The sequence below is a fragment of the Mycteria americana genome, chromosome 20, assembly GCF_035582795.1.
Source record: "Mycteria americana isolate JAX WOST 10 ecotype Jacksonville Zoo and Gardens chromosome 20, USCA_MyAme_1.0, whole genome shotgun sequence".
In the NCBI taxonomy this organism is placed as follows: Eukaryota; Metazoa; Chordata; class Aves; order Ciconiiformes; family Ciconiidae; genus Mycteria; species Mycteria americana.
The window spans coordinates 3,043,779-3,057,912 of record NC_134384.1 but is presented as its reverse complement, the minus strand read 5'-3'; the positions used below and the strand labels follow the sequence as shown (position 1 = coordinate 3,057,912).

At 56.9% G+C, this 14,134-nt stretch overlaps 2 protein-coding genes across 3 annotated transcripts in view; one reads left to right on the top strand and one right to left on the bottom strand.

Annotated features, from left to right (window-relative positions):
• The window catches only part of BLACAT1 (BLACAT1 overlapping LEMD1 locus), a 36,858-nt gene extending 32,144 nt beyond the window's left edge, over window positions 1-4,714 (bottom strand). The window contains exon 1 of the mRNA XM_075521569.1: window positions 4,618-4,714. The gene's annotated coding sequence lies outside the window, so the exon portion shown is untranslated. The remainder of the gene's footprint in view (window positions 1-4,617) is intronic.
• Window positions 344-4,422, top strand: LOC142419127 (uncharacterized). 2 transcript variants are annotated; one of them, XR_012778479.1, is made up of 3 exons: window positions 344-532; window positions 1,291-1,384; window positions 3,065-4,422. XR_012778479.1 is itself a non-coding variant. In XM_075521777.1 (3 exons), the coding sequence occupies exons 1-3, from the start codon at window positions 564-566 to the stop codon at window positions 3,627-3,629; spliced, it is 684 nt and encodes a 227-aa protein (XP_075377892.1). In that variant the 5' UTR covers window positions 344-563; the 3' UTR covers window positions 3,630-4,422. The 2 variants fall into 2 exon arrangements, 1 of the variants encoding a protein (XP_075377892.1); XM_075521777.1 differs by having other exon boundaries at window positions 344-588.
• Window positions 4,715-14,134: the final 9,420 nt, after the last annotated feature.

Genomic DNA, 14,134 nt, shown 5'->3' with positions numbered 1-14,134 from the left:
CCCCGCGGCACAGCCACGGCTGCACGTAGGATGCGGGCAGCTCTGAGCCGCTGGCACCTCTCCTGCCTGCTGGGAGGAGGAGAGGAGAGGGGCTTATTGCAGCAGCCGCGTGGCAGCCCCATTGCTTCGCACCTCTCCCCCGTCCCAGCAGCTCCCATGGCCCGAATCGCCCGTCAAGGCTCCTCCGCCCGCCGCGTGCCCTGGCTGCGGGGAACCCATACTCGTTGGGGTTGCTCTTGTGCCTCTTCCCATGCAGATGTTGGCCGAGGGGCAGATCCATACAGATCTGATGTGCTGGATGTTTGCATCAGCTTCCGTTGCAAGCGCTCATTTGTCATGTAGATCTCCTGGCATTTTTTTAAAGGGTAGATTAATTTAGGGGAGCTCTCAGATCCAATTTCCTCTGGCAATGGCTCTATTAGGCTGTGCGCAGCAGAGATACAGGCTCCCGTCCTCCTGCTGCTACTGATGGAATTTGATTCCGTGCTGCCAAATCTGCAGGGCTGCAAACACATTCTCACTCTTGATTAATGTGAGTAATTTCTGCTTGAAAGAAGGTTGAAATGAGCAGCCAAGGGGAAGCGAACGGTGAGGGTTCCCCCCCACTACCCCTCCTCCTCCCCCATCCCTCACTGCTGTTTGCATTTTACCAGCTCTGGCATGGGCTAACAGATAAACAGAATCGCTGGCCCCGTTTCAAGAGCAGCAGAAGGTGCGGGAGGCGGGGGGCACCTCGGCGCAGGCGGGATGCTGCTGGGCTGTGGCTCGTGTAATGCAAGGGGCGAAGGAGGGGCGAGGGATCGCCCGCCACCCCCGGAGTAATGCAAGGGGTGGGGAAGGGACCCCGGGCGTGGGGCACCCCGCGTGGTGGGGGGCAGCACGGGGCGGGTGGGGGGTACACGCAGGGTGCACGTGGGAGGCACGGGGTGAGGGGGTCCGGTGTGAGGGGCAGGTGGGTGGAAACGTGAGGGGAAGGGGGGTCCCACCCGGGGTGGGTCGGTACGTGGGGAGAGGGGGGGTGCGGGGGTGCCCTGCCTTTCCCCGTGCAGACACGCCAGGGCACAGCGGGCCTGCCCTCCGCCCGCGTTCGGTCCCCTTCGCTCTGAGGAGCGATGCTGTCAGCGGGGCCGCTCCAAGGCCGCGATGCTGAATGTCTCCCTGGCCCTGGCTTTCCGTCCTGCCCCACCCATGGCTCCCCGTGGGTCCAACCTGCTCCCGATGGGCCAGCCGCTGCAGGGACTCCCTGTTCCCCTGCCAGGCATTCACACCATCTGCTTTTGGTTCCTTCAGGCACATCACCTGGGGCCGTGTGGGGACCTGAGATGCCCGCACGGCTCTCTGCGTGGTTTTGGAGAGGGAGGACCAGTTGCCCCACGCCGACGCGGTGAGTAACCCCTCCCTCAGCATCCCTGCAGCAGCTACCACACGAAAACCTGCCCCGCAGTCAGGGTCTCTGTAGGACGCCAGTGTAATAATGGGAGTTTTTCCCCAGCGAAACCCCGTCCCCTACGTCCTCTCCCTCAGGAGCAGCGGTGGCTTTGCATCTCCTTTTCAGTTTATTTTTATAAGGAAGGAGGGAGAGAGAGAGTCACATCCTAATCTGGCAAAATGTCAGGGAGTGATTCAGAGAAGAGGCGAGCAGCAGAGAGAGGCAGCCCACACAGGAGAGTTGTTTCTGATTTCCAAATGTCAGCATGTCCTTTAATTAAATGCTGATTAACAGGGGACGTGCTCCCTTGCGCTGGAACCGGGGCTGCTGCTGGTAACATCGCACTCCGCAGAGAGCCCGGGCGATGCCGCCAGCCTGCTCGCACCCATGGGATGAGCCGCCCGCTGCGAGAGCTGGCCCTGCCGGAGCAGGGCACCTTCGCCCCGTGGTCTGCACCACACTGAGGGCACCAAAAGGTTCAGCTGCCGCCCGGCTCGGCCACGGCAGGCAAGCCTCTTGCGCCCAGGTCCCCCCTCTCTTGTCTAGCCTCTGAGCTGGGATTGTGCCTGTGTTTTTTTGTCTCCAAGCGGAAGTTGCGTTGGACCTCGTTTAGTGAAACTGGATGCAAACCCTGATGTGGATGCTCTTACTTGAGTTTGTGCAGCTCTTTTCTTCCTCAGCCTCCGTCTGCTCTCTGTACACTTAAGCTAGGCTGCAAAAACGCTGTTGCATTTGGGATCTCCGAAAACAACTTATGTACTTAATACCATCCCTAAGCATTATCAGTTACAATGCTTCTCTTTGTCCTCTCAAGCATGCCTTGTCTTTGAAGTCAGTGGGAGGGTTATCCTTGGGGTTAGGAGGGCTGGGCTGTGCTCTGGGCTGTGTCTGCGCTGGGGGGGGTGGCAAACTCTCTCTGACCCTGGGAGCGGAGAGCAGCACGGTGCAGAGATTGCCAGACGGGAAGGTGGCCAGTTGCTTCGGTCCTGGCTGCCACCCAGCTGCCGTCGCCTGATGCTGTCCCCAAGCACCGGGGCCGATTCTCTCCCGTGGTGCGGGGAGGTGGCACACGGGATGAAGCAGGTAAGTCTGGGCAGCGCTGTGCCTCGCTGCGTGCTCCCACAGCCCCTCCTGGCCTGGGGAGCTTTGCGTGGGACCTTGCTATGTGCAGACCCTCCTGGTGAACTTCAGTGCGTGCCCCGGGACGGGTGGTTGCCCAAGCCCGGCTCTGCTCTGGCCTTCGGGATGGTTCGGGCTGGCCCAGCTGCAGGTCTTGTTCTGGGCATTATAGGGTTGGGGCAGCCCCACTCCAGGAGCAGCAGGTTTAGCAACACAGAAGAGGTACGTTCTGCTCTGCACCCCATGCATCTGGCTGACCATAAAAGTGTCCCCGAGCATATAAAAGCTCTCTAGACTGCACAGAAACTTTTACCTTGGGCAGCCTCCTTCAGAGACCTCCATGCACTGCGTGCACGGAGCCGCTCGCACAAGCAAAGCCTGCCAAGGAGGTTACAGGGCTGAAGTCACATGCCAGACAAGGCTAAATCTGAAGAAATAGTCTATAATTAAAATCACGCTTTTCAGTGCCAGAGCTGAGAGAAAAAGCTTTTCACGCTTATCTTCCCATCTCCACAGCCACGACCGCTCTGCACATCCCTCCCAGCGCCTGCAGAAAGTCTTTGCTCCCTTTCTGCCTCACCTCCCAGCAGTCGGCAGGGCCGGGGGCACGGGCTTGGGTGGCCAGGGGATCTGGATGCCACGTTTCCCCGTGCCCCGCGCAATGTGCAGTTCGCAGCAACAAGTGTTTGCTCTCCGGACTCCCACAGCGACGCTGCCTATTCCCAAGCGCCACCTGACGGCATCATCTCCAGAAAGGGGTTTTTTAGACAATATTTATACCAGCACAGCCACAGGAACCAGCTCCGGCACCAGGAAAAGTGGAAAAGGAAAACAGAGCCACTGGCTGAGAGCAGCCCTGGTCTCAGCACCCTGCCACATGCCCGTCCCCGGGATGGGGCAGACCAAAGCTGAGCTCAGCGAACGCACGTGCCGGCTGCTCTCTTCTTCTCAAGACCACAAAAGTTCTTCCAAGCTACCCAGGAGGCAGGCAGATCCTGCTAGCCCTGGCTGGGGGATCCCCACAACTCCCCCCTTTTTAATTCTCCTTGACGTGCCTGAGAAAACAGCTCTGTATTTATAAACGTGAGACCGAATTACACAGAAATCCTGGGGGCAGCAAGCCCTGAACACCTCCCACACGGCAATGGGAGAGAAGTCACTTTCTACTGCCAGACAAGGGATTTTGCCTCCCCGGTGTCATCTCCACCTCCCTCTGCCTCCCCAGAGAGATGCCACCCAGACATTTGTCGGGGATCCTTCAGCTGCAATAGCCAAGCAGCAGGTCGGACACCCTCCCAGCCGAAAGGAGAGGGTCTCCCCCGACACAGCAAACAGCAGCCCGGGCTTGCACGACCAGCAACAGGGCGTCGAAGAGGCATCCTTCAGTCAGGCCTCTCTTCTGCCCCTCTCCCCAAACCAGCGCCTGTTCAGGGCAGGGGCCCTAGGTGAGATGAACGCAGCGCTGGCCCAGGGTCCTCCTTGAGTGTAAAGCCCCGGGAGGGGGGAGCCTCACCCTGCCGATGTCCCTGCTTCACTGCCTCCCCCCTCCCCTTCCCTCCCTCCCCTGGTAGAGCTGACGCTTGTCAGGGGAAAGGCACCCATTTGGGTGAGCCCCTCGTAGCATCCCAAGCACCCGCGCGCTGAGCGGGGCAGCGCCTGGCTCCCCAAGGATGGTTCTTACCAGCTGGGATCCCTGCTCGGCGCCTGGCACAAGCCAACCTGCCAGCGCCCCGGGTCCAGAGCCCGTCAACCCCGCGGGTACCACCCGCTCTCTCCTGCCGCTCTCCCCACGGCTCGCTTAGCCTCCGCTCCCGACTTCGGCACCCGCGGGAACACTAAGACACCCAACATTAAGGCACCCAGATGGAGAGACTGCAGCAAAGTGTTTTGTGCTGGGAGGGATGGGGAGAGGACGCAGGGGGAGGGGAGGTGGCGGTGGTGGGAAGGGGGGATGAATCATTTCGAGGGAGCCAGATTTCCATATTCCCCCTGCTGGAAAATTAAAGTCTGCTCTGAGTTTGCATCCCAAATGTGATTGCTTTCGGATCCCTGCCTTGGAAGGCACGTACCTCTCTCAGCAGCCGGCCCTGCCGGGATCAGTGTCCATGCTGTCTACCTGTCAGCAGGCTCTTCCTTCTGTTCACGCTGAGCATCATATTTTCTTTGAACACCGAGGTAGTTAAAAGCTGCAACTTAAGGACTCGAGGGGGGGTGGAGGTGGACGGACTCACTGAGCATGAAAAGCAGCTATTGGCTCTGCCTCTCCGGCTGCTCTGCCACTGGGTTGGGCTGAACATGTGTCATCCTTCCCCTCCGTTCCCCTTATTTCCCCATCACTGTCCTTCCCCGCACGGTGCCGGGAAGGCAGGGGAAGGAGGCGAGTTATTGCCGGGTTATGAACCCCCCGGGGCAGCGCACATCGCACCTCACGGGGCCGCTCGGGCAGATGCAAACGCTGCTCGAGACGCCCCGCTCCCTCCCCGTGCCGCGCGGCATATGGTGCGTGATTTTTAATTTCCTCGGGACGGCGGTTCGTATGGTGACTGGCAGGTTTCTCATCGCGCTTTAGCAGGCCTTTGATTAACCCCCGGTAGATCCTTACGTGCCAACTGTCCGTATGGGCTGAACAAAGCACTTCCCGATTGCACCGCTCCCTACTTCCTCCTCATTAACGGGGAGCTCTTCGTTTGAGCCCCAGCCAGGACAGCGAGATCGGCATCCTGCCTTTAAAGCTGCCTCTCCCCACGTTATGGCAGGTGAGATCTGCTGCTGGGAAGAGGAGCCTGGCTATAATCCTTTTTCAAACCCTGCCTACCTGTTACATGTCAGGGCCGTGCAGGATCGATGTTGCCAAGTGAAATAGCTGAACATTTAAATCAGTGGCAATACGAGAATCCGGCTTTTCTGCAGGGCTGCTCTCTCAGGCTCTCTGCAAACACAGGTAGAGGCGCTGAGCTTCACTCGGGGCCTGCTGGGAAAGCTTCCTCTACAACCCCAGCCACTTTTCTTGCAAAATTTGAGGTCCTTAATAACATGAGAAATTAGTCCACCCCTTTGACAAATCCCTGTATGATTACAAGGAGCCGTGCTGTGTCTCTTGGGTAACAGACACCATTTCCAACAACATATATTGTGCTTGCAGATCAGCCGCAGGTTTGTTCGCTCTTCTGCATTAATTACTGATTCCACATGGGAATAGCTTTCACTCTGCCGACTGTTCAAACTGAGACTGGGTCGGGGATTTTGTGTTTGAGCGCAAATGGGCAACGAGCAGCCTGGTTGTCTCTTCTGCTGAAAGGTTTCTAGTGTGTGCAGCGTTGGCTGTGACGGCAGGAACGTCACTGCTTTAACTCCATCTCGCCTCAGCAAGGCCCTGCCGCTTCTGCGTGTGGTCCTCGGTGCAGAGGCAGCACGGAGAGCAGGGAGCCCCTCGCCGGGGGGTTGTGGTCGATGAATGGTTGCGGAGAAGCAGCTGCTGCCTCGGTGAGGATGTGCGCGCGCTTCCCACCGCTAATCCAGCTCTGCTGTCTCGCTGCAGCATCGCCATGGCGCTCCGGTCCTCTCGCTGGCATTAGAAGGAACAATCGCGTTGCGTTTTGCGCATAAGGAGCGTGGCAAATGGATTTGCCACCTTCATGGACTTCGTTTTTTAACAAAAGCGAAAACTACTAAAAATGTAATCACTTCACGCTGCCGCTGTTACAAAACAAAGCTGAGTCTCGCTCAGGCCTAGCAAACAGTGAATCGTTCACCTTTGTTGAGGCAAAGAGGGGATCATTAGGACAGCAGATGCCATTAGGGAAATCCTTCTACTTGTTTTGTTCTTCAGCAGACCCCAAAGCTGCAAGAGCATCCCATTAGCTGTGTGGGAACTAAGGACTTTGATATTTGTTTGATGCACAGGATGAAGATTTTGGCAGCACCTCTGGACCTGGGACGCTGCTTCTTGGAGTTAAAGACCTTGGTGCCCTGGCTAGAGTCAAACTCCAAGAACAGGTAAAGCTGCCGACAAACAGGCATTTCTGATGCTGCTCGTGAGGGGCAGATCACATTAGCACAGCACTTGGATGAACGGTATGGCGAGTTCCTGCAAAATTGCAGTGTAGTGCAAGAAATCTGATGCTCACGCAATCGGTAATACGGTTAGACCGTGTTTGCTGCTGGACCGGCACAGTCGAGCAATGCATCCCCAGCTGCGGGAGTTCTACAGCCTTGCAAGCCGCAGGAGAGTTGCAGCTCAGCTCCAGTTAATGTTGAGAAAACTCTTTGTGAAAGAGTGGTTACATCCTCTAAAATACACGTATTGAGTTGGATTTCTATAGCACTTGCTGAGCTCCACAGAGGGCAGAAATGAGGGACAGTTGCCCATCCTTGGGGATATTTCAGAGAGGTACAGCTGCCCTAAGCCACAGTGTTCTTACAGAGGCCCACCTGGCTCCTGTAGCAGCACGTGGGGTAGGCGCTGCCAGGTTTTTAAGTGTTTTTCCAAAATCCACCCGCTAGCAGGCAGCAGGACGAGAGGCTGTTTATGAGAGAAATGAGATGCCGCCGGAGAATTGCAAGAGAGGGATCATTTGTCTTAAAAACATTTAATGAGAAGTGTAACAGTTGTGGCCCAGAAGAAAACCGCGGATGTGTCACCCTGGTCCTGTGCAATAACCAGCCAAACCCTCTGGGTCCTAGCAGGAAATCTGTGTGTAAGCTGATGGTTTTTTTCCTGGAGCATTAAAGCCCAGGTAGCTCCCACAGTGGAGCAGAAGTGACTTGCCCAGCGTTTCGGGCGGTGTTGGTGGCAGAAGCGGGATGGGGACCCACACAGGGGTGTGATCCCCCCTCCCTGCAGCGTTTCCCACGAGCCAGGGAAGATTGCACGGTGAAGCCCTAAATGTCGCAAGATGCCCAGCACTTAGCACCGTGCGCTCGAGGCTTTTCCGCTTCTTCCCCACCCCACCTGCCTGCGCAGGCAGATTTTGGAGGGGAACCAGGAGTGGTTGATGCTGTCCCCCGGCAGAACGGGTTCGGCAGCTCCGGCGGCTCGGGTTGAGCTTTTGCAAGCGCTCGTGTGCCTGCATGTGTGCACGCGTGGGCTGTGAGGACGGTGTTTTAACAGACTGTGGGCTGCTCTAACTCCTCCTCAGCCCTGCAGCAGCAGGGCAGCCCTGGAGAAGTCCATGCTTATCCTGTGGGATACACCAGCCCTGGTTCGGGCGTGCTGGGAAGCCTGGGCTCCGCTGCCGGCTCCCCGGCTGGTGTGCGCGTTGCCGACGGGGTGGTCTGCGCTGCCGGCAGCACCCAGGCAGTGCCAGGGCTGAGCAGAGGTACTGGGTACCCCAGTCCAGCCTGGATGAAGGCAACAGAGCGAGCAGAAAGGGTGGCATGGCCTTCTTTCTGCCTGTCTCAGCTGGGTTGCATGGGTGCAGCCTGGCTTTTCCCAGCCAGTCATTTCTCCAGAGGGCCACGAGGTGGAAGCATTTTCCAAAAACTCCCGCGATGACCTCGGAGCGTGGGTGCAACCTGCCTCTGACTCGAGCAGGGGGGACAGGACAGCCAAGGAGCCGAGGGGTGGCCGTGTCGTGGAGAAAAGAGCTGAGAAGGGATCAAGAAGGGGCACAGGTCACAAGGGTAAAAGCCCCTTCTCCAGGAAAAGGCTCCTGCAACTCTCCGTGATGTTAGCTGCCCAGTACCCAGGGAAAAATGTTTTGTATTCTGCACCTCAGAGGCAGAAATGCAGGAGCACGCACCGCGCAGGGCCATGCACCATGCTCTGGGCCCCCCCATGCTTGCTCCATGCAGATGGCCTGCCCAGCAGTCTTTTGTGTGTCACTTCTGGACCCCAGACGCTGAGCCCAGACATCCTGGAGGGATGACCAGGTTCCTCTTTTTCCTCCTCTAAACAGAACTCCTGGACACCTGAATTTGTGGCAGCTGTGTGCAGCCCACTCCCTCCTCCCTTTCACAGGAGGGCCAAGGTAGATATCCAGATGCCCGGCCGTGCCTCCCCACGCACCATGTCCTGCTGCTCAGAGCCAGCAAGTCCGACCAGCGTCCCCCGGGCTGCAAGCCCCGCTTCCTCTCTGCTTCCCAGCCCCAGGCAGGCAGCACGGACAGGACCTGCCTCTGCCTGCCTGGGAGGACCGCTGCTTTCATGCGGGCTCGGCAGCGGCCAGGTAACGCAGCCAGGAGAAGGGCTTGCTACTAGGCACGGCATCGCGCTCAGCCCTTGTTCATCATGCTTGGCGTGGGCTCGGGGTGCTGAGTCACGGCCGATCAGCTGTGCCTTATCTAGCCTGGTGAGCAGAGAGCTGCTCTGTCCCACTCGGCCCTCCCGGCTGGACAGGAATCACCGGCACGCTGGCTCGGCGCATGGGAGACATCGGCTGGTGCTTTCCCAGCCGGGAGAGCTCAGCTGCTGTCAGCCAGGGTCCGGCACAAAGCAGGCTGGGGACAGAGCCCCCGTAAATGTCATTCCTTATGGCCATCAGCCTATGCAACAACATTCTGCTCTCCTGCAAAACCTCAGTGCATGGCCTGAAAGCACACATTTCCCTGAAATATTTTATAACTGGGGCGCGGAGAGGATGAAGGACTTGGCAGCAGTGAAACGGCACTGAGATTTGCCTCTGTTGTGGAGGGCTCCTGTTCGGTGCTGTGCTCTGCCACACCATCCCATTGACCTTGGGCAAGTCCCTTCACCTCTTCTCCACTTGTGACACTGGCGTTGGGCATTTCCTTGTTACCTGCGGGTGTGGAGGGGTTAAATATGGTAAAAATCAGGGAGGAGACCGTATATACAGCCAGCTAAACGAGTACTGCACTCCTTTGACGGATGATCCCACAGTCAGGAGGTGCTTGGCTTCCAGATGTTGGGGGGTGGATTACAAGCAGCACCAGCTTCTAGGCAGGACCCACATTCCTTGGCTGGCCCTGCTCCACCCCCAGCTCCACAGCAGAGAAGTAGTTTGGTCCAGCATCCCTGTATGTGACAGAATAAATGTGCAGAGTCCAGCTCGGTATGCAAAAATGCCTTGACATTTAGCCTTCCCTTGTGTTTGTTTAATAAGTAAACAGCTAAAAATAAGTTGGTTATACCCAAGGGGCTTTTGAGTAGCACTAAACTGAGAGAGTGAAGGCTGTATGCTGGGTAACAGAACTGGTATTTTCTTCTCGCTCTCGGTTCTACATCAAAGTAGTTTTATGGACTTTATTTATTCCTGACTTGAATCAGCATGAGCACAAGGAGAATCAGCCTCAGCATCTGCAAACGCAGACCTCTTCTGTGGTGCTAATTGATTTAATCTGTGAGACAACAAGAGAGCAGATTTATCCAGAACAGTCCTGCCTTAAACCTGTATTTCACTTTTTTTTTTTTCCTCGGAAGTGCCTTACTTAGTCAAAAGTAATGGCATCAGCGGCTGGCCTACAGGAACGCCTGTGCTGGCAGAGCGTGGGCCGGTGCTGGATCTCCCCACGGCACGGCTCGGCACAGGGGAGGGGAGAGCGAAGCGCAGCACCGGGGTTGCTCTGATTTCTGAAACCTCCTGAGGGTTGCGCTGGCAGTCCGCCCTGACGGGGTCACGCGTGTACCGTCCCACCCGCCGCTTCCAGCCCGCTCCATCTGGCAGAGCTTGCATGAGAGGCGACGTGGGGTCCTTTGAAGTCCTGCTGTGAGGCCTCTTGTGTCCTGGTTTCAGCTGAGATAGAGTTAATTTTCTTTATAGTGGCTGGTACGGGGCTATGTTTTGGATCTTGGATGCTGCTGGAGCCCAGAGAGAGGTGGGCTCTTTGCCTATATTGCAAGGTGGTCTCTTTGCCTATAAGGCTTTAAGTGACCAAGTGCAGCTCCAGTCCTTGGGCATCCCGCTCTGGTTCAGACCGCCTAGATTGTATGAAGCACCATGACCCCACGAGCCTCCAGAGTCATTTTTCTGACCCTCAGGATTTGGAAAGGCCTCTTGGTCAAGTTATTTGATGCGCGGGGATGGTATGCAATGGAACAACCTCATGCTTTACCCCAGAGCTAGAAATGACTGCAAAGACAGTGTTTTCCTACAGCTACAAGCAGAGCATCAACAGTGCTGGCAGGCCTTTGGTGATGCTGTGGAGGGGACGCTGAGGTGAGGAGCGCTGGCTCCCAAGCATGCTGTGCAGCCAGCAGGGATTTCACTACGCTGTGGAGGCTCAGCCCTCAGAAAAGTGGGCTAACGGAGGGCGGGATCAGGCTGAGACCCGTGGAGAGTGCTGGGCTGTGGCCGTTCGGTCCACAGGGCACGCAGCATCTGTCAGAATGAATCTTGAGCCTCTTCCAGCCAGAAGAAGTCGGCGAGGAAGTTTCTCTGCTCTGCAGCCTGTCAGGGAAGATGATTTCAGGCTGTGTTTATAGCAGATGTGCAGCATGTGAGCAGAAGCGGAGACTCAACATGCCATTAGAGCACTTACTGGCTGGGGAATTACAGCGCTAATGAAATAATAGTTGCATTCAGCTAGGAAGAAGCTTGTGCTGTAGATTCTCTCCAGAGACTGCCTTGCAGGGAGCTGCCTACCACCAGCCTGCTGGTGGTTTTCTCCTGGGCAGATGCCTCAGCACCAGTTAAAGCAAGTTCTGGGCCGCACCCTGAAAGCCCTTCCCCGGTGGGGGAAGGCAGCCCATCTCCCCCCCCTGCACAGCCTGGAGCAGGACCCGTGCTGTGCCCGCACAGTGCTGTATGATATCCCTGGGATGCCCAGGGTTTTCCCTGGGGTGCAGGCTGTCCTGCAAGGCTTTGCCACAGAGTCTCACCTCCAGGAATTTCTCTCTGCCCGCCATAACCTTTGCTGCCGATGTGCGTGTATTTGCTAGCTGGGAACGAGGGGGCAAGGTCCTTGGCTGCCCTGCCTGTGCCAGCCAGTTTTGTTTTCGCCCAGGGGAGAAGCAGCGCAAAGCAGCGTGCAAATGCTTACTGTGGAGGCGGAAGACTGGAGCAGTGTTGTATTCAAGTGCGGGTTTCCATAAAGCCTGCTGGGATGAAGGCAGGAGCTGACGCTGCGGTGCATGGACCCGCAGGAGCTCACACAGCCCCTCAGGGGCAGCAAGGAAGAGCGAGCCCGGGGCTCCCACGGTGCCACCGGTGCCTTGCCGCTGACCACGCCGCGGTTCACACCCCGTGCCACCGGTGCCTTGCCGCTGACCACGCTGCGGTTCACACCCCGTGCCACCGGTGCCTTGCCGCTGACCACGCTGCATTTCACACTCTGTGCCACTGGTCCCTTGTCGCTGACCACGCTGCGGTTCACACCCCGTGCCACCGGTGCCTTGCCGCTGACCACGCTGCGGTTCACACCCCGTGCCACCGGTGCCTTGCCGCTGACCACGCTGCATTTCACACTCTGTGCCACTGGTCCCTTGCCGCTGACCACGCTGCGGTTCACAGCCCGTGCCCACGTGTTCGTGGCTGCCCTCCCAGCAGTCCCCAGCACCCAGCTGGGAGTCTTTGGGGATGTTGTTGCTGCAGCACCCTGCCCCGGCAGCTCCCCCTCTGATCACAGGAGCCGTCATCCTCCTGACTTGCCTAAGAGGGAAGACTTGCTCACAGCAAGTGGCAGCTGTGTATGAGATTTTCCTCTTTTCAGCTAACTCTGCTGCCATCTGCTCCAATTCCCTAATTATAACAGCAGGGGTGGGGGATGTCAGACTGGTTAGCAGGCAGTGTGGGGTGAACATCAGCTCCAGCGGCCTCGATAGACCCGTGTGGGCTGCAGAGGCTCTCAGACGCCGTGAGCTCGGCTGGCACAAGCGCCGGCATATGCGTGAAGGTGGGACTGCGCCCACTCCGCTCCCAGCTAAGCCAAGCATCTTTCTTGGGCATATCCCTACCACTCCTGCCCTCTCAGGGATGCTTTGCTCTGTGCCCCATCCTGCGTGTGTCCAGCATGGCAGTTCAAGCCCTTTCGTGGCTGTCTTTTTTGGAAATGTTCTTGCATTTATCATCCCTCTAACACCCACTGAAGTTTCTGCCTGCATTGATGGGAAGCCAAAGCTGGGTTGGATTCCTCATTCGGGCTGAAAATAGCTAACAGACTGTGAGGCAGGCAGCAAATCCTGGCTTAGCATCCTGAGGCTGTCATAGTCAGCAGTGAGGGAGTCCCTTTCTGGTGCCACCCAAGCTGCTCTTGCTGAATAGTGCCAGCCCGCTGCCGTGGCTCCTCCCTTTCCATCCATCCATCCATCCCGGTGGCCAAAGGCTCGGCAGAGTCCTTATTATTCTCCAGCCAGACCTCCTGCACTGCCTAGGCCAAAGGACTGCATCCTGCTAATAGGGGTTTTACTGGTTTGGGCTGGAAAACCCCGTCTGATGCTCTGTTCTTAATCACTGGGTATTTCTTGGTCCAAGCAGGGACTCCCGCTTTCTGTTGGCAGGAAAGCACCAGACACTTTGCTGGTGTCTCTGGTGCGCGCTGGCAAAGAGAAGCGTTTGGTCTGTTAGCTTTGCCCAGGCACATTCCCCTCAGTACTTTAACCCCAGTGCTCCTCGCTCCCAAGAGGAAGCAGAGATTTAAGCCCTGGGTGCACTCACTCACCTCTTTCCAGTCGAGAGGACTGACTGTTCAGCCTACAGCTCACCCCATGAACTGCCTTGGAAAGGGGAAGCTTGTCAGTGAGTCAGTGGGAGAGAGATAGATTGTTCTCTGAAAAAATAACTTATCTCCTCCCCGCACTTGCTTCTCACAGGTTGATGAGGAACAAGGTCCGCTCACAGGAGCAAACTCCTTCGGGGACGGCGTTGGGTTACTCTCCAACTGCAGCACCGGCGCCTGGGCTCCTCTCTGCAGAGCTGAGATGCTTTAACCCCTGTGAAGCAACTGCTAAAACCCCCTGGAAACCTTCAAGCAGAGCAGTCTTGCTCGGTTTCCCCAGGTCCCACGGCCGGGTGAAGGGAGTGTCAGCCCTGGCTCTGCGTCCCAGCCTCACCCTTGCGTTGGGGCTTCCTCTCTCTGCTGTGTAACAGGGAGGAGGGTGCACGCAGCCCTAAGTCAAAGGCCAAAACCAAAAGCCAAACTCACCTTCCAGTGATACCACTGGCAGGGCGATGGATGCTTTTGTTCCAGAGCTACTGGCTGGGGGTGAAGTTTTGGTGTCTGTCATACTCCGTGCATTTTTCTGGCTTTGCCCATCATGCTGCCGGAGTTTTGCACACTTACAGTAGGATTGTGGAGGAAACACTTTGTGCCTAATTTTTACTTTTTTTATAATTTGGCAGCTTCTGGTTGCTAAGTGCATGAATCTCTGGCGTGGATTGGTGGATCTGTTGTTATGGTGATGCTCCATGGGCAAAATTAAGAGGAGATGCTCCTGGATTCACCGGTTTGCAATTGGCCTGATGGTTGCCATGGTCAGCTGTGTTTTGGCCAACTGTAATTTGTGGATGGTGACTTTATTTTGCATGCGGCACATTGACTTATGCAGTGATTTACACTGAGGTTAGTTGCAGGGTGATTGGTGTTCACAGGGAGTCAGTTCTTGTGTGGGACAAGAGCAGATCGCAGCTCATCTGGGCTCAGTTATGAATGTTGTTAGAGATCTGCAGTGGGACCTTGAGGAACTCCCTCAGC

What these genes read in the sequence shown, in the direction of transcription:
- LOC142419127 (XM_075521777.1), top strand. Translation starts at nt 564, where the DNA reads ATGAGCAGCCAAGGGGAAGCGAACG. An exon ending in CAGCCAAGGGGAAGCGAACG is followed by an intron (nt 589 to 1,290) that starts GTGAGGGTTCCC and finishes TGGTTCCTTCAG; the next exon opens with GCACATCACCTGGGGCCGTG. An exon ending in AGTTGCCCCACGCCGACGCG is followed by an intron (nt 1,385 to 3,064) that starts GTGAGTAACCCC and finishes CCATCTCCACAG; the next exon opens with CCACGACCGCTCTGCACATC.